General features: G+C 43.1%; 1 protein-coding gene across 4 annotated transcripts in view; it reads left to right on the top strand.

Moving 5' to 3' along the window:
* The window catches only part of SYK (spleen associated tyrosine kinase), a 112,711-nt gene that overhangs the window by 72,039 nt on the left and 15,039 nt on the right, over positions 1 to 25,633 (top strand). For 3 of the 4 annotated variants that reach the window (XM_075852627.1, XM_075852635.1, XM_075852651.1), the window contains 5 exons: positions 2,405 to 2,457; positions 4,863 to 4,931; positions 11,552 to 11,627; positions 12,362 to 12,545; positions 25,337 to 25,546. In XM_075852627.1, coding sequence (XP_075708742.1) covers positions 2,405 to 2,457; positions 4,863 to 4,931; positions 11,552 to 11,627; positions 12,362 to 12,545; positions 25,337 to 25,546 — 592 coding nt within the window. The remainder of the gene's footprint in view (positions 1 to 2,404; positions 2,458 to 4,862; positions 4,932 to 11,551; positions 11,628 to 12,361; positions 12,546 to 25,336; positions 25,547 to 25,633) is intronic. The other variant, XM_075852642.1, reaches the window with a different exon arrangement.

A 25,633-nucleotide genomic window follows, 5' to 3' on the forward strand; every position in this document is an offset into this window, starting at 1 on the left:
CAATTTTGTTTATTTTTTTTTTTTTATATATATTATTTTAGAGGAAAAATGGGGAAAGTTTTTTTTTTTTTAACTTTTAATATTTTTTTTCACTACTTTTTTAAACTTTTTTTTTTCACATTTTATTAGCCCTAGGGGACTTGAACCAGCTATCATTATATAACTGGTACAATACTAATGTATTGCAGTGTATTGTAATTTTTACAGGCTTCGGTTAAGCCGTGCCGGAGGCAGAAAGAAGGCAGTCCTTCATTAGACCCCTGGGCCACCATGACAACCATCAGCACCCCCCCCCCGATCACGTCATAGAGGGGTGGCGATGAGATGTCGGAGGGGGCCGCCCCCATCTTTTCAACACCTCAGATGCTGTGGTTGCAATTGACCGCAGCACTTGAGCGGTTAAACAGCCAGAAACAGTGCGATCGCTGTTCCTGGCCATTAGTCCCGGGTGTCAGTTGTAAAACACAGCTGACACCCGTTGAGTATGGAGCGCGCTCAGCCCGTGAGCGGGCTCCAATACTTCCCTTTTACGCTTATCACGTACATGTAAATCATAATGCGTCAAGGGGTGGTTTTCCCATCAGGGACATTTCATGACATATCCACAGGATATGTCATAAATGTCAGATAGATGTGGGTCCCACCTCTGGGACCCGCACCTATCTCTAGAACTGGGCCCCCTAAACTCCGCTCTACCTTTTTCTGCTCCCGCTGCCTCCTGGCCACTTCCTGACTATATGGTTGGGACTTATGAAAACAGCGTAGCTCGCTGAGCTACACTGTTTCCGTAAGTCCCATAGTAGGGAACCATAGTAGGGAATGGCATTTTACGGAAGCAGCGTAGCATGCGCGCTACACTGTTTCCGTAACTACCATTCAGTTCTATGGACTTACAGGAACAGCGTAGCTTAGCGAGCTACGCTGATTTCTTGTTCATGGTCGGAATTCTCCTGCTTCAGCCACAACACAGAGCGGCAGAACGGAGTTTAGGGGGCTCCGTTCTAGAGATAGGTGTGGGTCTCAGAAGTGGGACCCACATCTATCTGACATTTATGACATATCCTTTAGATATCTTCAGAAAAAGCGTGGTGAACAGCAGCACACGTCTCCCAAGTTTCAATCAATAAGTTCTTTTATTGGTCAAACATCCAGTAAAAAATGGACATTACATCAGACTGGGTTTGTCTGATTTTACAGCGTGACACCGCTCCTGATAACAGGATTTGTGCTGCTTCAAATATTGCATTTTTTGCATTATATCCTGTAGATATGTCATAAATGTCTCTGATGGGAAAACCCCTTTAATGCTTGTAGTTGTATATAGTATAGTAACATAATAACTGTATTTTTTTTTATCACAAAAGCAAGTACATATGCAATGAAGGCTTCATCTCTTGGTCAAAAAAAGTACTAGCACCCTAAAATCTGAGATCTGTCAAAATAAGTACTCAGAAAGCAAAATAGGCTTCCTACATATTACATAATATAATTTTACAATCTACTTACTAGATCTGGATTGAATGTTCTATCCCAGCCGTCATGGGTTCAGATTTTCTACAGAACAATTTTTTCTTGAATCTAATTATGGTTATGTTCTGAGCTTATGTACAGTAACCCATTGATGTCATTTACTGACATGCCTATATGCCATGTCAGAACACGATCTTAGCTGTATTTCACCCTTAACAAATAGTGGGAATAAGATTGGTCTTGCTCAATTGCATTAGCAACTAATCAGACTAAAAATAATTAAAACAATAATCTGGTTGTCATAGGCAATGCTTACTGATTCTTTTTTGTTGTTTTTTTTTCTTACCCTTGTCCACCGGTATCTACCAATTTTTACATTGTGGAATTTTCGAAATACATGCATCGCAGTATTTCGTCTGTATTCATAAATGATATGCCAGTAGATTAGAATTTATATTGACAATCTTTATATTGGAATGGATAATGGACTGTTTGAAGATGGGCAATGGGATGTCTTATTAACTGGGTAATGGCTTTTGAGGTCAGATGGTAAGGGTCATTATTCTGGTAAAAATCTTTTGATGGCACACCAGAAACATAGCTGCATGAACCAGCCACTGCCTAGTGCCCAACTACCAGCACTATATATACAAAGCTCAATGAATGCTACTTATAAAATTCAGGAATCATTTAGAAGTATCATTGATCACATGACTGATCACATGACCACTGTATAAGAGCTTCTTGACTCGCATTAGCAGCTCCATTCATAGGGTAATTTGTATTGTTTAAAATATACAGCATAAACCATTGGTTGTTTTTTTTACTGCTGATATGCCTTTTATTTTTAAGATTGATGTTATAATGACTGCATAGCAAGGTAGTAAATATGATAAAATATTGAAGATAATTATTATAATTTATTTTTTTCAAGGACCCTTTTCTTTCCGTGAACATTCTATAGAGCTTCCTAGACTGCCTTCAAGGGTAAGCTCAGTACACAAGGTTTACAGCACATCAATACATAGCCTAACATGTGCGACACAACTTTCTTCTGGTCTTAAAATAAAGCATTCACCTTGCATCCTTCATCTTTACCTTATAAGCTATCGGAATAAGTGAGTCACAAACTATGTCTACGTGCAAAATATATTTGGTAAAAAAAAAAATCTAAATACGCATAAATGCTATTTAAATTGAATTTAACAAATTTAATGTAGCATATTTGAGACGTTTAACAATTATATGTTTGTAAGCAACCAAAGAACACATTCATTATAATTTATGGATTTATCAATCCCTATCATTATTCTTAATTATAATAATCATGAAGATCTCTTCTTCCGATGCTACAATACAGCTTTAATCACTGAGCTAAAAACGGGAGTCATGTGCTTATGCAAGAGAGTGATAGAAGGATAAAAGTGAAGATTAAGTTATCAAAATGCAGTCCAATGAGTTATCACAATGTATAAATAATGCAGGTCAAAGCAGCTTAATGACCAATTCAACTCATTGCTTCCACTGATTTAAATCAAGTGGATGTCCTAGGATGAAGTCACACGTGGCGTATTTGCCTTTAATTTTTATATTGTGGAGAACTTTACAATGTCTAATGGAAAAAATATTCTGCAACTCACACAGATTTATCCATTTCTTGCGTTGCAAAACATTTTTCCCATGAGCCTACAATACGCTACATGTGACTGCACCCTTAATGTGCTGAAGTTAAGATGAGCTGTTTGGCCATCGTTCGTGTAATAACTTAAGTCACTGAGCCGTCTGGTGGGTTTGCGGTTAACCCAAGGTCAAACACACACTGTACCAACAATTAAAACATAACACACACTGTACCAGTAAGTAACTTAAATGGTCTTGATGATTGATTCTTATTACTTAATGTTGTTGTTCTTGTAGAGAGTAAAGGTAACTATTAGCTGATATAAACCATGAGACCTATTATTCTGTGGGTTTGATCTATGTGAGACCCATTACCAGTGGTTCACAAACTATGTTAGCACATGCTAGAGAATCTACTAAGAAACCTGTATCTCTGGAGACATTAACAGAAACTGTTTTTCATTTAGACATTTACTTTCTGCTTAAACTTTAAAGTGGGCAGTACCCGTGGCACAGCTATACGAGGTGCTGAGGTAGCAAGCCTGAGAGAGCCACCCAATGCTAGGAGGACCCACAAGAAGATACCAGTATTATAAATCACTCATTTTCGAATGGGGACCCTATTACAGACATTGCATTGCGGGCCCAGGAGCTTTATAGGGGTTCTCTGGGCATTTTTTTCTCGGTAGCCTATCCTTAGGATAGGCCATCAATATCAGATCGGTGGGGGTCTGACTACCAGCACCCCCGCTGATCAGCTGATTGGTGGGGCCGTGGCATCCATCGCCGCAGCTTTTTCCCAGTTTCCAGGCATGGCGCTGTACACTTCCGTATCAGCTGTGCCTGGGATTGTAGTTCCAGTCTTAGTCAAGTGAATGAAACTGAGCTGTAATCCCAAGCACAGCTGCTACGGATGTGTATGGTCGATGTGCCTGGTAAACACTAAAGAGGCTGTAGTGATAAACGCTGCAGCGACTGGCGGGGGTGGCTGGAGTAGGGCCCTCATCGATCTGATATTGATGACCTAAGGATAGACCATCGACAAAAAATGCCCAGAGAACCCCTTTCAGTTACACCTTTGCGCAGTATACAAAAGAATCAGGAACTATTCCTTTCTTTAAGGTCCATAACCTTGAAAATTCTGGTCAGAAAGTTGTAATAGAGTCCCTAACAGCTCTCATTCTATTTGTTTCAGAGCCCACCACTGAAAGTGGTAAATTGTTTACCTCAGTGGTGAGTAAGGCCATTTTTATACGCCAGTATTTTGGTTGACTTTTTGCAGCAGTATTTCTAAGCCAAAAACGAGAAGTGGGTCAAAAACATGGAAACAGTACAAATCTTTCATTTATCATTTTTCCCTGTTTATATTCCATTCCTGGTTTTGGCTCATAAATACTGCTGCAGAATATTGATAAAAATACTGCTGTGTGAAAGTGGTGCAAGTCTGTGGGGCTGTGGGGAATTGGCTTGCTCCAGCTAGGAATCTTTCTATGTACGTAACTGTCAAGATGGCACAGGATCCATGGTTCCCTTTTGCCCACCACTATACATTATTATTATTAATATTATTATTATGTTGAACCCCTGAGATGCCTTGGTAAAACACTGAAGTTCCTTGGAAACTAGCTTAAAAAACACTGTCCTGGACTATACAGTAGCAGCACATCAGTTAATACTGGATACATGGCATATTTCAATAGTAATAACATTGCATTTTGTAAAAGGGTTTTCGTGGCACATTTACTTTTCCTCTCTGACATTATGGTTTCTAGAATTGGTCAGCAGGTGGAATAATCTCAAGATTCAAATCCTACTCCTTTCCCAAGGCTGGCAGCAAAAAGGTGCAGAGTTCTTGCTCTTTCAAAGCTTTATAGAGTAAATTGCTAGCAGGTTTGGCTGCTTTGCTAACACAGCTTGCATTAAAGCAGCATTGCAGGATTCAAGCACCTATTCTATAAGAAATGTATATGTATGTAATTCGATAGATTTCTATATGAGAATTTGTAATTTTTTCCTAAAATCATATATAAACATCTCAGGTTAGGGCAGATTATTACAGTCGTAAGTTTAGACAGTTCAAAACTAGACCAGGCATGTGCCAAAGTTATGACAGTGGTGCACACTGTACGATAAATTTGATGCATCTTGCTAGACATGTTAGCCACTTGCCTCTTTCTTACGCCACCTTTTGGCTGGCTTACTTTAGACTTACCTTTTGCTCACGTTGGAGCGTTAAGCCAGGCCCCTGTTTATTAAGCCATGCCCTTTACTAGGCGCTTTTCAGAACCGTCTTGTGAGGCGCAAAAAGTGTGTAAAACACATAATAAATCTGGCGCAAGGCATGTACGCCAGTTTTACTGAGCTATTGGATTCATTTGTACTGCTCAAGGCCTAGACAAGGCTGGATTGTATTATTGTACACACAGATTAGGCTCTAAATGCATCTCCCCTGCTACTTCCAAGTCTTAGAGGGATGGGGTTTTGCTTCATCACTTCCTGTATGGACACTTTTCAGTCCATTAATTCCCTTTTATTGTAGCTGCCATAAAACACAGACACCCTGCTGCACTGTCTTTACAGAAAATGCATGAAGGGATCTGTAGGCTTCCATGGCTGCCCACAGGGAAGTTATTTAAAAAAAAATAAAGAAAGAAATAAATACAACATGAAAACAAAGTTCATACTTATAGTTAGTTAATGAAATACATGATACATTCCCTTCAACTTTTAAGGCCACGTTAACCTTTGACAACATTCATTTTCTTGGTATCCCCAAAGCCTCATGAACCACTTTTTTATTCTGTCAACCAGCATTAATTTAATTCCACTGCTAAAGTGTATAATTGCAGCCAGGGGCATAGCTAAAGCAAAAATCTTCTCCCCCCCCCCAACTTCTCTTTGTTGCCAGCAGACATGTGTGATACTGTCTGCTGGGCTCTGTACCACATGGTAGGCTTAGATACACGGCTCCATCGAACAGTATTCTTATACCTTCCCTTCTCACTCCTGAACCGGGTTCTCTTCAGCTCTGGGCGCAGTGCGGGTTCTGGCGCCATTCAGCGTCACAATGTAATGTTCGGCGTTCTGATGCCGTGACGCTGAAATGCTTTAGGACCCCTGCTGTGCCCGGACCAAACTCAGGAGCGAGGTCGGTAAGTATACTGTCAGGGTTAACACAGAAGGGAGGTTTTTAGTCGCATACTTTTCAAACCAAGTTATTTTCGTCACGCTACTGCTAACCTTTGTTTTCTATGGTACGAGTATTGGTCTGCATGTATCCACCAGCCGAGCACTTCATATTACAACTTCTAATAAAAAAAGGGCTAGGCGATATGTGCTGACCACTACTGGTAGTGTAAATACCAGCATAGATAGTGCCACAGCCAGTTCCTCTTGTAGATGGTGCCTCCCACTGACCCTGTAGATAGTGCCACACACAGTCTATGTAGATAGTGCCACACAAACCCTTTGTAGATTGTGCCACACACACCTGTAGATAGTGCCACACCCCCCATTGTATATAGTTCCACACACAGCCTCTGTAGACAGTGCCACACAACCCGTTGTGTATAGTGCCACATACAGGCCCCCTTGTGGATAGTGCCAAACACAGATCCCCTTGTAGATAGTGCCACACACAGGACCCCTCCAGAGAGTGCCACACACAGCCCACTTGTAAACAGTGTCCGGGTGCCCCCCCAAAAAAAAAAAAAAAAAAAGAATACTTACCTAGCCCCATTCCAGTGAACAACGGAGCTCCACAGCCTCCTCTGTTCTGCAGCCGGTGCTAGCGTTGCTATTAGTATGTAAGGGTGTTACGGCACTGGTCAAAGGGGGGGGGTTCCAGGCAACTGGAAACCCTCCCTGCGTGTGCCCCTTACTGTTACTTTAGTAACAGGAGCCTATGCAGTTTATTACGTAGGCCCCAAGTTACTACAGTAACAGTGGATAGATGTCTGCAGGGCCCAGTCGCAATTGTGACTGCCACGACCCCATAGCTAGGTCACTGCTTGCAGCTGGCAATGAAAATGAGAAAAGATGCTTCTGTTTAAATAAAATGTAGGTAATTCAATCGCTAAACACACAATCAGCGCTGGAAGTCTTCCAATACATTGTAAAGGTCATATCCCTTTTTAATTATGAACATTTCAAGAAACCAGCAGTGCCGCTTTAATTCTACTAACCGTGTGGTTATCTACTAAATCCTCTCAGCTTTAAGCTTGTGACTTCCTAACAACTTGCTTAGAAATCTTTACGGCCACCTTCACATATGGTGAATTTGCTTTGTAATAGTCCTCAGTAAAGATATGTTCAAACGTGGCAGATTTGTTGCAGAATTTTCTATGCCTGTCCCATACTTCTGAATGGCGTTTGTAAAAATCACACGCACGTGCTGCAGGATCAACCCCATTCAGATATATGGAACAGATGTTCAGTCAAATCTGCATGTGAACATACCTTAAATCAGCCTCAGCATATAAATGTGCAAGATTATAATGTTGATTTTGAAGTGACTTTTGATCCATATTTTACTAATTTTTATATAATGGATGAAATCCATTGCATTTCCCCTGAGAATCAACAAGAGAAAAAGCTTGCTGCATATTGTAAAATCCACAGCATGCCCTCCAATCCAAGCAGATTGTTCTCGCAGCATGTGAATGGTGTTTGTACTGGGCGTACCTAAAATCCGGAATGAATGTGCCATGTGTAAACGTGGCCTAACAGTAGTGTAAACAGTGTGACGGTATCATTTGTATACCTACAGTGCCTATAAAAAAAGATTCACCAGCTAGGCCTTTTTCATGTTTTCAGTGATAACACTGAAGATGTTTTAGATTCTTTTTTTAAAACTGGTCAAAAGAAAAAAGACCCTTTTAGGCTAGGGCAGCACAGCGACTTTCGCCACAAGATAGGTCACACGGCCAAAGATTGCTGTGTCACGCTGCCTGCATCGCAAGCAATGAAACTGAATGTGGTCGCATTGCGACCCGCAAGTTGCTGCAACCGCGACTGCTGCAAAAAATTCTGCGGATTTGTATTTTTCGTGCCGCGAGGCCGTGGCAACTTGCGGGCCACAATGCAACCACATTTAATTTCCTTACTTGGGATGCAGGCAGCGCGACACAGGGATCTTTGGCCATGCGACCTGTGTTGCGGCCAAAGTTGCATTGTAGACCTATCCTAAAGTCAAAACAAATCTCTAAAAAGTGATCTCTATTCATTACAATTCTTAAACACAAAATTATTAAAAGAAGAACTTTAATTTAGTATCTCATCTTTGGCAGCAATTACAGCTTTCTCCATAGACAGATCTCTACATGGTACAGTTTACACAATTTAAATTTGCCCTAAAGGCAACTAATAACCCAAATCCACTCCGTATTTAATTTTTTTTATTTATTTATTTAGATTTAATGAACCCAAAAAAGGAACTCTGCTTCTTAATATGAAAGTTTAGTGTCCGGCTGAGACATTACTCTTATCAGGGAATTGTCATCTAATATTTTAAAGAGTGGTGTGGACTGAGACAACACTGCTAAGTACGTCTTTACAGTTGAAAAACACTGTAATTTTTTTTATTATTATTATAATTATTATTTATATAAGTGACCAAGCCATTTTTTGTTTTTTTCCCAATTTGTCTTCCAAGAGCCATAACTTTTTTACTTTGACATCTCTGTATGAGGGTTTTTTTTTTTTTTTGTGGGATGAGTTGTTGTTTTTAATGGCACAATTTGATGTACCTTAAAACGTACTGGGTAACTTTGTAAAGTGCAAATTAAAATAAGCAGCAAATTTCCCATTGTTGTTTGGGTTTTGTTTTTACGACGTTTAACTCTGCAGTAAAAAGGACACGTTAACTTTATTCTGTGGGTCAATACGCTTACGGCAATACAAATTTGATATAGTTATTTTTATGTTTTACTACTTTAACAAAATATAAGAATTTTGTTAAAAAAAAATATTTTGTGTTGACACACAAATTCATTATTTTTCTGTCGATTGAGCGGGGTGAGGGCTTATTTTTGCGGGGCAAGCTGTAGTTTTTATTGATAACATTTTAGGGTACATATGATTTTTTTATTACTTTTTATTCCAGTTTTTATGGGAGACAATGTGACCAAAAAACAGCAATTTTGGCGGTTTTTCTGTTTGTTTTTACTCTGCAATCACCGTGCGGGTTAAATAATTTTATTTTGTAGTAGTTTGGACTTTTACGGCCATGGCAATATCAATTATGTCCAATTTTTTTTACATAGTTTTTGTTTAAAAAAAACACATCTCAAAGTCTTGGCACACTACCACTGCATGGGCACTATGTGTACAGGCAACCTTACCTGTCTGCAGGGTGTGGAATTTTAACTCTATCAGAGCACACAGCTTAGAGGGAAGAGTACCTGTCAGCCCTCCGGACATGATTTATCATCACTTCTACAAAGAGGTGAAATCATGAGGATATAAATGGGACTTCTGAAACCAATTGGTTTTTCCCGTCGTGTTTCAGGTCTGTTATAGTAAGGGTGTGAATAGTTGTGCAATCAATTTTTGTGTGTAAAGGGGTATTCTGGGAACCCATCCATGTAAGGCAAAATAGGTATGTACAGTAGGAGAGCCATTGGAGGATACAGTAATGTGACTGGAGTCAAAATTGACTATTTAGATGTGGCTTCATTGACTAGTGGGTCAATTTTGTCAGAATGGCTCACAATTTTTGCAGGACGAATTAGTAAGCCACTTATTTTTCTTATTCATGCAGTTTCCCTCACATTATTTGGTAATAGGGTCCTTAAATACCCTTATAATAAGTGTTAAAAATGAAAATCACTTAGCAGAGTTGATGACATCTTTTTCTACTGATCAGTTTCCAAAAAGTCAAGTTAAATTCTCTGTGATTCAATGTTGCTACACTAGAAAACAAGGAAAACTTCTATGGCATGTGAATACTTTTTATAGTGCTTGTGAACTTACAAATAATAGCATTACTACTGTATTGATGATGATAATGATGATGATGATCATCATCAAAATAATTAGTATGATTATTATTACTACTACTACTACTACTACTGCTACTACATCTACTACTACTAGTACTACTGCAATAAGACTAATAGTGAATTCATATAACGAGGTATGTAAGTACATGGTAAATGTGTTGTGTTTTGCGAGTGTAAAGCTGTTATTGTGTATTTGTGATCAATTATATTGTAACCTATATTTATATTTCTTTACATTTTTCATCATTTATTTGTTTTGCAATACATATGCATTAAAACACACATTCAGCTATGGTGATATTATGTACATTTCAGTTTAGTTTGTTAGTTATGGTAACTTTTTCCATACACTGTTTTCATATGAATGCATTTAGGCCCCTAAGGCTATGTTCACACAGAGTTTATTTTACGCGGAAACTGCGCCGCAAAACTTGTCAAAAACGGCCCGAAATTGCTTCCCATTGATTTCAATGGGAGGCAAAGAAAGCATATTTCGCTGCGTTTTATGGCCATTTATGCTCAATGGCCGCGGGCGAAAAACGCAGCGAAAATCGGCGTGCAGGGAGAGGAAAATCTGCCTCAAACTTCCAAACGGAATTTTGAGGCAGAATTTCCGCCTGCAAAAAACTCAGTGTGAACATAGTCTTTCTATGTTGTAGTATATTATTTGCTTCTGTAAAGACTTTAAATCTAATTCCATAATATTTAGTTGTATGGCCGTCTGGACTATCTTTGTTCCTATTTTTGGTGTACAGTCATTTTGGCTACTTTATCACTGGGAGCAAACATGAAACATCATTAGGAAAAAATGCAGATGGGGGCATTTAATAAACACGAGTATTTCATATAGCACCATCTTATTCTGCAGCATTGTACACAATACATTTACATTTCCAGTATGACTATATTAGTATTCCCTTCCATAACAGTGTGATGGCTTAATATAGACACTGAACATTGGTTCTTAGTGGAATTTACAATCTAATCTCAAGAAACATACAGCACACACAAATCAAGACTCATATTTCTTGTAAATAAAAGGGTCTGTTTCACGAAGACATGGATGTCATAGGGGGGTCTTATTCTTGAAACCCCCCTCTATTAGCATTATAGGAGAGCCATAAATAAAGAGCAGCTGGCGGACCTGCCCCATCGTAATTCACTGGAATGACGGGCTTGTAATGCTGCATTTCCCTCTGCAGCAGTTGCTGCAGGTGAAATGTACAGTATGTCTGGCAGCAGCTTCCCCTAGCGAAGTTCTGAAGCTGGACCCGTGAGTCTTCACGAAACACCCCCTTTAAAGTTACAAACATTTAAATATATGGTGTAATATTTGATATTCAGAAGTAAGAAGCTTTCAAATGTAATCCCAATGTTTCGTAATTTTGGAAGTGGTTATAACTTTATGTAAGTCGTTTTTCTTAACAGTATTCCATATTTGCTATTTATACTTCTACCAGACTCCTAATGTTACACGAGCTGGAAGTGTTTCTTCAGCCAACCCTTATGTGTCCAGAGGTAGACTAGGTGAAAGAGGTAGGTTTCAATTTCCATGTACTGTCCAATAAAACATATAGCGTATTACAAACCACTGTGTGTACTGCATATTAAAGGAAATCCTTATACTTTAAAGAGAAAAAAATATGTTTATTCATAGCAAGTGCATAGCGGACTACATATGTACTATAAATATTCTCCTTGACTGTGCAGATAATTCCCTACAGGAGTTATCCACTTTGGATATTCCCTTTTTTGTTAGAACGGGCCCATAAAACGAATTACATGTTATGTTCCTGCCGGGACCCCCAGTGATCAGCTCTAATCTGCATGTGAACTTGGTAGCAATTGTTTAATTCCCCTGCAGCGCCACCTTAGGGAAAGCAAAGACACTCTTTTGACACATTAGAGCATCAGTCAATCACTGGCCACAACTATGATTTCAGTATGTATGGCATGTGATTGCAGCTGCCAGGGATTGGCTGCAGTGGTCCCATGTCACAACGGCACATCATTGCAACAAAGCAATAGAAGCAGACACCAGCTGCAGAACACTGGAACAAGGGTGCTAAAACATTGGCAGTTTTTAGAGGAATGAGTGGAATATAAATTTAGTTGGGGTTTTATCACATAAATAGCCCTTAGAAAAAAAAAATAAGACCAAAAAAACCCTTTAAGTTTTGATTGTACAATAGCTAAATTGATTTTGTACATGCGGATTTATAGTTATCAAACCTTAAACACATTATTTGTCTATAACTTTATGCCAACAGCTACAGACCCATCAGCGTATACAATGCCAATGGACACTGACGTATATCGTGGAATATATGAAGATCCTGATGAGTTGAGGTCTCAAACAGTCAAAATAAAACAAGAACAACTTTCTTTAGACAATATTGAACTGGGCTCTGGAAACTTTGGAACTGTGAAAAAAGGGATTTTAAAAATGACAAAGTAGGTGTCTGAGTGGTAGAATATTCCCTTTGTGACCACCTTACGTATAAGTATGTCCTATTTGCAGGTGCCCCATGCAGCTAGGACATAAAAATACAGCCTCTATGTAGCGTTGTATAGCATGCTGACATTATGTTAGCCCAACGTTTTGAGGTGACAGAGAGCTGAAATGATCAACTCCCTGTCACAAGAATGTTTCAAATGTCGGAAGCAAACATCTGCATTCAGGCCATAGATATGGAAAACTGTGACATTATAATGATGTCACAAGTATGTCATTTCATAGGAGCAGGGAGGATTCTGGGAGAATGTAGTCTGTTTCCTCTCAGCCAATCGCAGAACTGTGTAGGCCCTGGGCTGTTAACAAACTTGGGCCCCCCCCCCCCCACCATATCTATAGTGAGCATCAGTGAAATGGCAATGAATGGCAATTGGGTGCGAAGGGGCCACTGAAAAGTACACTAAAAGGGCAATAAATGGCAAATGGGCACAGAATTAGTCTCCACTTGCCATTCATTTCCTCTTTAGTGTCCTTCTGTTCAGTGCCCACTGGATGCCCATGTGCCATTAATTTCCATTTTAGCACTACAGGGCACTACAATTGAACTGAGTTTGTATACACAAATCAGAAAGGTACAGTACAACAGAGGGCAGCAGTGGGAAATAAGCATCTGTGTTTAGGATGCCTATCATCAGAACACCACAATCCGGCCCTAGGTGCTGTCTACTGCTGCACCACCTTCCCAGGGAACTCCATGTGGTACCCCCGGCACACACTACTCTTCTTCAGTCCTGCTGCTCTCCAATCAATTACCTCTCCCTCCTACCTGCTTACCGCTGCTCTGCAGCATCTCCCTGCTTTCTCCCTCGCTACACATCAGGAATAGGTTTCCTCCCCCCTTCGTGGCAGAGTATCGCTGTCATAGCTGTAACGTCTATGGCCATGGCCCGTCGTTCTGACTTACTCCTCGACGGCCGTGGCCATGGACATGTGTGTTCTCTGATGCGTCGTCCCTTAGTGAGGCACCGGCACTCACTTCATGGTATAGAGACTTTCTACCGGATGGCGCGTGCGCCCGCGCGTGCATGGTCTTAAAGAGCCAGTGTGCACATAATTGCAGGAAGTCTGCAATCAAGCCCAGAATGCTACTGGACTTTATAAGGTGCTGTGTCCTCTTGTTCTTTGCCTGAGCGTTGTTCATTACCCAAAGTTTGTCTTGCTAATGGTCTCCTAGTGTCGTCCAGTTTCCAAGTGTTCCCTGTTCCTGTATCCTGTTTCCCGTGCTATCCAGATCTAGTACCCTGCTGAGCTGTTGTCGTGTTGTGCTGCATTCCTGTTCCGCTACTCCACGCCTGACCTCTACCTGCAACCTGGTCCCAGCCTAGCCTGCCTTGCTACTGTCCGAGTTGCCACAGGTACCCTTTCTGGACTATAGACTCTGTACTATACCTGTTTGGTCAGCTGCCGTCCTGCTACGCGGTACGGTCCAGTGGGTCCACACCCCGCATCGTGTCAGTACGCTCAGGCCATGGACCCCGCTGGTCAATTCAAGGGCATGTCACCATCCCAAGCCATGCAGGCGGACCTGCAGGATCTCCGAGCAAGACAGGATCAACTTCTTGTGTCAGTGGACTCCATGACACAGCAGCTAGGGACAATAGCTGCTTCCCTTTCTGTCTCTATACAAGCTCCTCAGATCGACCCTCCTGCTACACCTCCTGGCAGTTCAGGCTCGGATCCTCGGTTCTCGCTGCCATTACCTTCTCAGTTCTATGGAGACGCAAGTACGTGCCAGGGGTTTCTGTACCAATGCTATATCCATTTTACCCTGCACGCCCGAGCATTTCCGTCGGACGTAACCAAGATCGCCTTCATCGTGTCTCTACTTGCCGGCAAGGCCCTGGCATGGGCAAACCCTATCTGCGAGCATCAGGGACCCAAGACTTCCAGGGGTTCGTGCGGTTATTCTGGACTGTTTTCGAGGAGCCAGGAGGACACCACCTTCGCCAGAAGGACACCTCCGTGGGTGAATACACCATCCAGTTCCGGACCCTGGCAGGAGAATCGACCTGGAACAATGAGGCCTTGGTGGCATCTTTTTGGCATGGTCTATCGCCCGAGATCAAGGATGAACTTGCTGCTCGAGACCTGCCACCTGCCTTGGACGACCTGATTCTGCTTGCCACTCGGGTGGACATAAGGCTGAGGGAGAGATCTCATGAGGTTCTTCAGGAGAGACGGCTTCCTAGACTGGCGCCCAACTTCCAGCAACCCCTCTTGCCTCCTTCTACTGCTTTACCCGAGGTTCCGATGCAAGTAGATCGGCTAAAATTGTCCATCCAGGAGAAACAACGCAGGCGCATTCCGTCCTCGCTGGCCATGTCGTGCATCTGTGCCCTCAGAAGCCAAAAAACCCCAGCGCCTAGGTTTGGTTGGAGAGACAACCCTGGGCGCCACTGCATTTAATCGAGAACTCTCCTCCAAACTGTTCATTCCCGTAACCATCATTGCTGGCGAGAGGCCCCATCCAGTCTCTGCCTACCTGGACTCTGGCTCTGCAGCCAATTTCATCTGCCAAGACCTTGTGGATCTTCTTCAGTTGCCCACTGTCCTGCTGGAAAGGCCATTGATCGTTGCCTCGGTAGATGCACTGCCATTGCTTGACCCAGTTTTGCCTGTGACCAAGCATTAAGACTTCAAGTGGGAGCTCTTCATTCTGAGCTCATCTCCCTGTTTGTCCTGTCCAAGGCCGTCAACCCCGTGCTGCTGGGTTTGCCTTTGCTCCGTTTGCACGCCCCAGTCCTGGATTGGAACTCTGGAGAGGTTCTCCAGTGGGGTCCCAGTGGGGTCCAGCCACCGCAGCCTCCTCCGCTTCAGTCATTGGCAGGGTTGCCTTCTTGTTTCTCTATGTTCTCTGATGTTTTCGATAAGAAGGAAGCTAAAACTTTGCCGCCACATCGAGCATATGATTGTCTGATCGACTTGGTTCCTGAGTCGTCCCCTTCTCGCGGTAGAGTGTTCCCTCTCTCCTTGCCAGAGACCCAGTCTATGTCTGCCTACATTAAAGAAAATCTGGAGAGGGGCTTAATTCGTAAATGCTCATCCCCGGCCGGAGCTGGGTTTTTCTTTGTCAAGAAGAAAGATGGATCCCTCTGACCCTGCATTGACTACTGAGGCCTCAACCAGATCATGGTGAAGAACAGGTACCCGCAGTATTTGATTTCGGAACTGTTTGATCGCATACGGGGGGCAAACATTTTTTCTAAACTGGACCTGCAGCAGGCCTACAATCTGATTCGGATTCGTCAAGGTGACGAGTGGAAGACTGCGTTTAATGCTCATGATGGGCACTATGAATACCTAGTTATGCCCTTGACCTGTGTAACGCCCCCGCGGTGTTTCAAGAATTTGTCATTGACATTTTTCGTGATCTCATTTATGTTTGTGTTGTGGTGTATCTCGATGACATTTTGATTTTTTCCCAAGATCCAGTAACTCATCAGAGTCCTGTCCGCCGGGTGTTGCTTTGATTAAGAGTAGAGATGAGCGAACCGGGACAACCGAACCCGGTTTCGGTCCGAACTTCCGGTAAAGTTCGGTTCGCAGCGAATCCGAACTTCACCGGGTTCGGCCGAACCCGTTTTGACCGAACCCGGTCAAAAACATTATACAAATCGGCAGCCACTTATCTCTATCAATCACTGATAGAGAAAAGAGGCTGCTGATTAAAAATAAAATAAAAAGCATTTCATACGTACCCGGTCGTTGTCTTGTTGACGAGTCCCTCTTCTTCCTCCAGTCCGACCTTTTCTGACGCGGCAGCCTGTGATTGGCTGCAGAGGCCTCTGCAGCCTGTGATTGGCTGCAGAGGCCGCGGCAGCCTGTGATTGGCTGCAGCGCTCACATGGGCTGCATCGTCATCAAGGAATGTCGGGCCGGATGTCAAGAGGGACGCGTCACCAAGGCAACGGCCAGGAGACCGGACTGGAGGAAGCAGAAAGTTCTCGGTAAGTATGAACGTCTTTTTTTTTACAGGTACTGTGATCGGTAGTCACTGTCCAGGGTACTGAAACAGTTACTGCCGATCAGTTAACTCTTTCAACACCCTGGACAGTGACTATTTAGGGTATGTGCACACACACTAATTACGTCCGTAAATGACGGACGTATTTCGGCCGCAAGTACCGGACCGAACACAGTGCAGGGAGCCGGGCTCCTAGCATCATAGTTATGTACGATGCTAGGAGTCCCTGCCTCTCTGCAGGACAACTGTCCCGTACTGTAATCATGTTTTCAGTACGGGACAGTAGTTCCACGGAGAGGCAGGGACTCCTAGCATCGTACATAAATATGATGCTAGGAGCCCGGCTCTCTGCAGGGTGTTCGGTCCGGTACTTGCGGCCGAAATACGTCCGTCAATTACGGACGTAATTAGTGTGTGTGCACATACCCTTACTGACGTCGCCTAGCAACGCTGCCGTAATGACGGGTGCACACATGTAGCCACCCGTCATTACGGGGCCTCATGCACACGACCATAAAAACACCCGTTATCACGGGTCGTAATTACGACCCGAAATAGCGGGCCCATAGACTTCTGTTAGCCACGGGTACCTTCCCGTTTTCTCACGGGAAGGTGCCCGTGCCGTTAAAAAGATAGAACATGTTCTATTTTTTTATTTTACGGGCCGTGCTCGTAATTACGACTCGTAACTACGAGCACGGCCGGCCGGCCACGGGCAGCCGGCCGCTTTTGCGAACCGTGCTGTCATTATAATTATAGCAGCACGGCCCGTAAAATAGAAAAATAGAACATGTTCTATTTTTTTAACGGCACGGGCACCTTCCCGTGAGAATACGGAAAGGTACCCGTGGGTAACAGAAGTCTATGAGCCCGTTATTGCGTAATAACGGGTGTTTTTACGGTCGTGTGCATGATGGGAGCACGGCTCGGAAAAACGAACGGCTGCCCGTGCTCATCTCCTGAAATAATCTGTGCTGCCTTAAACTCTGTGGACAGGTCAGGATCCTGTTTCTTTTAAATGCTGCTAGGGAACCCGCTCGATCCACTATATAAGGCTACGCTACAGTGCAGCATTTAAAAGAAACAGGATCCTGACCTGTCCACAGAGTTTAAGGCAGCACAGAGTATTTCAGGAGATGAGCGTGCAGATTCAGTGCTGTTGTGAACTCTGCTCTTACCATTACGTAGCTCTCAGTCTGTTATCTCTCCTCCACTCCTGTCCTCAAGAACACCTTCACATGATTGGCAAGTCACCACGTAATGGTAAGAGCAGAGTTCACAGCAGCACAGAGTATTTCAGGAGATGAGCGTGCGGATCTTGTGCGTGGTGGTGACTTGCCAATCATGTGAACGTGTTATAGAGGACAGGAGTGGAGGAGATGTAACAGACTTAGCTACGTAATGGTAAGAACAGAGTTCACAGCAGCACAGAGTATTTCAGGAGAGGAGCGTGCAGATTCAGTGCTGCTGTGAACTCTGCTCTTACCATTACGTAGCTCTCAGTCTGTTACCTCTCCTCCACTCCTGTCCTCAATAACACCTTCACATGATTGGCAAGTCACCACCCCGCACAAGATCCGCACGCTCATCTCCTGAAATACTCTGTGCTGCTGTGAACTCTGCTCTTACCATTACGTGGTGACTTGCCAATCATGTGAAGGTGTTCTGGAGGACAGGAGTGGAGGAGAGGTAACAGACTGAGAGCTACGTAATGGTAAGAGCAGAGTTCGCAGCAGCACTGAATCTGCACGCTCATCTCCTGAAATACTCTGTGCTGCCTTAAACTCTATGGACAGGTCAGGATCCTGTTTCTTTTAAATGCTGCACTGTAGCGCAGCCTTATATAGTGGATCGAGCGGGTTCCCCAGCAGCATTTAAAAGAAACCGTGTTTGTGTATGTGTGTGTTTGTGTATATATGTGTGTTTGGGTATGTGACTTTGTCTGTTTTTGTTTTTATATGTGTGTGTGTATATATGGGTGTGTTTGTGTATATGTGTTTTGTGTATATGTTTGTGTATATATGGGTGTATTTGTGTATATGTTTGTGTGTAGATGTTTGTGTGTGTTTTTGTGAGTGTGTGTTTGTGTGTATATATGGGTGTGTTTGTGTATATGTGTGTTTGGGTATGTGTGTTTTTGTTTGTATATGTGTTTGTGTATATGTGTTCGTGTATGTGTGTATAACTGTGTGTGTGTGTGTGTTTGGATATGTGTGTTTTTGTTTGTATATGTGTGAGTTCGTGTATATGTGTGTGTTTGTCTGTTTATGTGTGTGTGTGTGTGTGTTTGTATATCTTGTTGTGTTTGTGTATATATGTGTGTGTCTGTGTATGGTTGTTTGTTTGTGTGTGCGTGTATATATGTGTATAGGTGAGTAGAAGTATTGGTATTGTTCACATTGATAACTGTTTTTTTTTATGTTGTTGCAGATTTTGATGTACCGATTGGACTACATCTTCGATTCGTTGGACTACTGCGTAGATCTGCGTTTTTTCAAATTTTAATAAAATGGTTAACGAGGGTTTTGTTGGGGATTTCTTATTTCAATAAAAAAGAATTGTCTTTGTGTTTTTTTTTCAAACTTTATTAGTGCCTAGATAATGGCAGTTGGCTGATTGACAGCGTCCATTATTAAGGCGGTACTTAGTGTTAGCCGGTGCAGAGGCTAGCACTAACCACCCATTATTACCCCGGTACCCACCACCACCAGGGGTGCCGGGAAGAGCTTGGTACGATCCAGTACCCGACCATCTGTTGTGATGGTCGGGCACTGGGGCGGCCGTAGGCTGGTATTATGAGGCTGGGAAGGGCCAAAATCAGTGGACCTTCCCACCCTTGTAATGCTAGGCTGCTGCTGCTGTGTTGTATCGGGCTGGTTATAAAAATGGGGGGGACCCCCACGTCGTTTTTTTTTGGGAATTTAACAAATTTAGCAATAGACGGGTCCCCCACATTTTTAATAACCAGCCATATACAAGGCCGCAGCAGTCTGGCATTACATGGGTGGGAAGGGCCACTGGTTTTGTCCATTCCCAGGCTAATAACACTGTGTTGTATGTGGCTGGTTATGATAAATTGGGTGGAACCCCATGTCTTTTTAAAAAAAAAAATGTAAATAAATAAATAATTTAAAAAAATGACGTGGGGTCCCCCCCACTTTTATAACCAGCCAGATACAACACAGCAGCAGCAGCCTAGCATTACAAGGGTGGGAAGGTCCACTGTTTTTGGCCCTTCCCAGCCTCATAATACCAGCCTGCGGCCGCCCCAGAGCCCGACCATCACAACAGATGGTCGGGTACTGGATCGTACCTGGCTCTTCCCGGCACCCCTGGTGGTTTTGGGTACCGGGGTAATAATGGTGGTTAGTGTTAGCCTCTGCACCGGCTAACACTAAGCCTCGCCTTAGTAATGGATGTTGTCACTCAGACAGCGGCCATTACTAAAGTGGTAATAATAAAATTTGAAAAGAAAAAGACAAAGATATAGATAAAATATTTTATTGAAATAAAGCACCCCCAACACAACCCTCATTAACCATTTTATTGTAGAAAAAAAAACGTCATCTAAGTAGTCCTCGAAACCGACGTAGTCCAAACACCAAACCTGTAAAAAAAATAAATAATGAAATAAAACATGTCGTAGGCTTAGATTCAGTTTAATGTGTGATACTGACTGTTATACCATGTATAGAAGCCTCCCGTGAAGTTGACTTAGATACAGGGCGCCAGCAGACAGTATCATACATGGCCATACATACATATATACAAACATACATACATATATACAAGCATGCACATATATACATGCAAATATACATACATGCAAACATACACACATATATACATGCAAACTATCATACATACATGCATACACACACACATGAAAACATACATACATACAAACAAACATGCAAAGATACATACATACATATATACAAGCATGCACAAATATACATGCAAACATAAATACATGCAAACATAATTACATACATGCACATATATATAAACATACATGCAAACATACATGCAAAAATAAAAACATGCAAACATACATACATGCACATATATACATACATACATGACAACATACATACAAACATACATGACAACATACATACATGCAAACATACATACATGCAAACATACATACACACATGCAAACATATATACATGCAAATATACATACAAACATGCACATGTATACATACATGCCAACATACATGCAAACATACATGCACATATATACATACATACATGACAACATACACACATGCACATATATACATACATGCCAACATACATGCACATATATACATACATGACAACATACATACATGACAACATACATATATATATATATATACACACATGCAAATATACATACAAACATGCATACATACATGCAAACATACATTCATGCAAACACACATACATGCAAACATACATACATACATACATACATACATACAAATATACATACACACATGCACATATATACATACATGACAACATACATACATGACAACATACATGCAAAAATACATACATGCAAACATACATACATACATGCAAATATATACATGCAAATATACATACAAACATGCACATATATACATACATGCCAACATACATGCACAGATATACATACATACATACATGACAACATACATACATGCCAACATACATACATACATACATACATGCCAACATACATACATGCCAAAAAATAATAATAATACGTTCATACTTACTTTCCTCCTGTCCGGCCTCCAGCGATGACGTTTCATTCATGTCGCCGCTGCAGCCTGTGATTGGCTGCAGAGGCGGTCACGTGGGATGAAGCGTCATCCTGACGTGCGTGACCGCCACTACAGCCTGTGATTGGCTGCAGCGGCGAAAGGGATGAAACGTCATCGCTGGAGGCCGGACAGGAGGAAAGTAAGTACGAACGTATAATTTTTATTTTTTTATTACATTTAAATGGTATTTTCCGCGCGCCGAGCATGTACTGTGAAGGTTGCTGAAAGAGTTAGTGCAGCCCATTAACTCTATCAGCACCCTGGACAGTAGCATGCTCGGCGCACGTAAGTGACAGGTTCGGTCAGAACTAGTTCGGTCCGAACCGAACTTTTTTGTGAAATTCGGCGAACTAGCCGAACCGAACTTTTGATAAGTTCGCTCATCTCTAATTAAGAGAGAATCATCTTTATGCCAAGCTAGAGAAGTGTGTGTTTGAAAAAAAGTCTCTTCCCTTCCTGGGTTATCTCCGATCGGGGTCTCAAGATGGACCCTGAGAAGGTAAAGGCTGTCCTGGAGTGGCCACGCCCCAAGGCTTAAGGGCCATACAACGCATCCTGGGATTCGCCAACTTCTACCGGCTGTTCATTCCCAACTTCTCATCTTTGACTGGTCCCATCTCTACCCTCACTAAAAAGGGCATGAATGCCAAAGTATGGACTCCGGAGGTAGAAGCCGCATTTGAATCCTCAAAAATAGCCTTCACGTCAGCCTCTATTCTTCACCACCCTGATGTATCCCTACAGTTTTCTTTAGATGTGGACGCTTCCTCTGTTGGTGCTGGTGCACTGTTTTTCCAGATAGGTTCGAAGGGCAAGACTGTGGTATGTGGCTACTATTCCAAGCTGTATTTTTCCGCAGAGCGCAACTACTCGATTGGGGATCGGGAGTTACTGGCCATCAATCTGGCTCTGCAGGAGTGGAGACACCTACTGGAAGGCGCAGTACATCCTATCCTGGTCTTCACAGATCACAAGAACCTGACCTACCTACAGATGGCCCAGCGGTTGAGTCCTCGTCAAGCCAGGTGGTCGTTGTTCTTTGCTCGGTTCTGGTTCGAACTCCACTACCGACAAGAATGTGAGGGCCAATGCCTTGTCGAGGTCATTTGAGACAGAGGACACTATGGAGTCTCCACAGAATATTATTGATCCTTCCTGCGTCTTCTTTGTGAACCCTCTGCAGGTTAGAGACATCCCTCCGGGAGGGACTTTTGTGTGTTTGGCAGACAGAGGAAGAATCCTTCGCTGGGGTCACAGTTCCACCTGGCAGGTCACGCGGCTGCTCGTAAGACCCAGGATCTAATTGCGCGCCAGTTCTGGTGGCCCACACTGCCCAAAGACATCATGGACTTTGTCTCCTCATGTACGGTATGCGCAGCAAATAAAGTTGCCCACTCCAGACCAGCTGGTCTGCTCCAACCACGGCCTGTGCCCGTTGCTCCCTGGCAGCATGATGCAATGGACTTGGTCATGGATCTCTCTCTCTCTGCGGGTTGCAGTGTGATCTGGGTGGTGGTGGATCGATTTTCTAAGATGGCTCATTTTGTTCCCTTGACTGGTCTGCCTTCTGCTGCACGATTGGCCGACCTCTTCATTCAACACATCTTCCGTCTGCACGACTTTCCCCTGCATATTGTCTCGGACCAAGGGGTCCAGTTTACCTCGAAGTTTTGGAGAGCACTCTGCGGTCTCCTCGGTGTAAAGTTGGACTTCTCTTCAGCCTATCATCCCCAGTCCAATGGCCAAATCGAGAGGATTAAACCAGATTATGGAGAACTATCTGCGTTACTTTGTTTCCAGACGGCATGATGACTGGGTGCAGCTGCTCCCGTGGGCAGAGTTCTCCTATAATAACCACACTAGTGAGTCCACCACCTCCAGTCCGTTCTTCATCGTCTATGGCCAACATCCTCGTATACCTTTTCCTGTCTCTACTACGTCCCAGGTGCCTGCAGCTGAATCTAACTTCAGGGACTTTCTGCAAATATGGCAACAGACCCGATCTTCTATCCTGCTGGCGGTGGACCGCATGAAGAGAGAGGCTGATACAAGAAGACGGGCTCCTCCTCAGTTTCTTCCAGCTACGAAGGTCTGATTGTCTTCAAAGAATATCCGGCTGAGGGTGTCGTCCTGCAAATTTGCCCCTAGGTTCCTCGGACCCTTCGAAATCCTGCTACAGATTAACCCAGTGTCTTACAAGCTGCGGCTGCCGCCTACCCTCAAGATCCCTAACTCCTTCCATGTCTCCTTGCTGAAGCCCGTGGTCCTGAACCGCTACTCCAGGACTCATAGTTCCGCTGTGGTCCCTGGTGGCTCGTCCGGAACATTCGAAGTAATGGAGATTCTGGCCACCAAGAAGGTGGGAGGAAGGACGTTTTATTTAGTGGATTGGAGGGGGTTCGGTCCAGAAGAGAGGTCTTGGGAGCCAGAGGAGAACATCGATGCCCCTGTCCTCGTGAGGAAGTTTCTCTCCCGCTCTGATCCCAAGAAGAGGGGGCATAAGCGGGGGGATACTGTAACGTCTATGGCCACGGTCCATCGTTCTGACTTACCCCTCAACGGCCGTGGCCATGTGTGTTCTCTGCTGCGTCGTCCCCCAGTGAGGCGCCGGCACTCACTTCCTGGTATCGAGACTGTCTCCCGGAGGGAGCTTGCGTGCACGGTCTTAAAGGGCGTGTGCGCACATAATTGCAGGAAGTCTGCAATCAAGCCCAGAATGCTACTGGACTATATAAGGGGCTGTGTCCTCTTGTTCTTTGCCTGAGCATTGTTTGTTACCCAAAGTTTGTCTTGCTAATGGTCTCCTAGTGTCTTCCAGTTTCCAAGTGTTCCCTGTTCCTGTATCCTGTATCCTGTTTCCCGTGCTGTCCAGATCTAGTACTGTGCTGAGCTGTTGTCGTGTTGAGCTGTGCTGCATTCCACGCCTGTTCCGCTACTCCACGCCTGACGGCTACCTGCCGCCTGGTCCCAGCCTAGCCTGCCTTGCTACTTTGCAAGTTGCTACATGTACCCTTTCTGGACTATAGACTCTGTACTATACCTGTTTGGTCGGCTGCCGTCACGCTACACGGTACGTTCCAGTGGGTCCACACCCCGCATCGTGACAGTAGCGCTGAGCAATGCTAAGCGTAGTTGCCATGACAGCGCTGACGCTCTGTTTATGTGGCTGCTGCGCTCCCCCACCGTGTACACTGCGGCCGCTTGGGCGGCTATGTTCCACTCGGGAGCCTCGGGCCCTGGGTGGCTGCCCATAACGGAGATATTATAATCCACCATTGCGCCCAGCATTCTCCTATATACAGGTTACTGAAAATAGGTATGATAATGGACAGCAAAGGAATGCTGGGAGGACATAGATGAAGGTATTCCAGCCTACCACAAGCTAAAAGGGAAAAGTAAGTTAAAAAAAAGGGAAGAAAATATATAAGTAAATAAAAATAATACAAAAAATGATAATCCATACCACTATGACTTTCCTCTGAGACATGGACACATTTTATATGGTTATCACAAGCCCATACATTCTTCATGACATGAATACATTATCTCATGTACCCCAAATCCACAGAAGTTAAATTTATGTGTACTGAACTCTGGCTCTATATGTTTACACGTTAACATTTTCTGAAAAAAAAGTGTTTTGTGCCCATGTGTAGATTTCGCTTGGTAGAAAGTTATTTTGAAGGGTAAAAAGGATGAAAAATGCACTTTATCCCTTTTCTGTCTATTATCATTTATATATAGTAAAACTCACAAAATTAAAAGTTTTTGTTTTGGTCACCATATTAAACCACGTCTGTCTGGTAAAAAAAAAAAATTGAAAATAAATTAAAATACATTATTAAAAAAATAATTCACCTAAATTGAAGACCGTGGTCACGAGGAATATTACGTCAGTTGCATGTTTAGGTTCATGTACAAAAATCTGCACCCTGTTTTAACAAATTTCTGTCACTATCTTCAGATCTGAAAGAAAAGTTGCAGTTAAAATTCTTAAAAATGAAAACAATGACCCTTCTATTCAAGAAGAACTTCTGAGAGAAGCAACCGTGATGCAGCAACTGGATAACCCATACATTGTCAGAATGATTGGCATTTGTGAAACTGATCTTTGGATGTTGGTTATGGAGCTGGCAGAGCTTGGACCCCTTAATAAATTTTTGGTTAAAAACAGGTAGGATAAGAAAACAATGATCATGTTATTGTCAGCCTCTTTATTGACACATTGATGCTAGGAACTGATATGTCCTGTCGTTCCTTT

This window comes from Rhinoderma darwinii, chromosome 1 (genome assembly GCF_050947455.1).
Source record: "Rhinoderma darwinii isolate aRhiDar2 chromosome 1, aRhiDar2.hap1, whole genome shotgun sequence".
Lineage (NCBI taxonomy): Eukaryota > Metazoa > Chordata > Amphibia > Anura > Rhinodermatidae > Rhinoderma > Rhinoderma darwinii.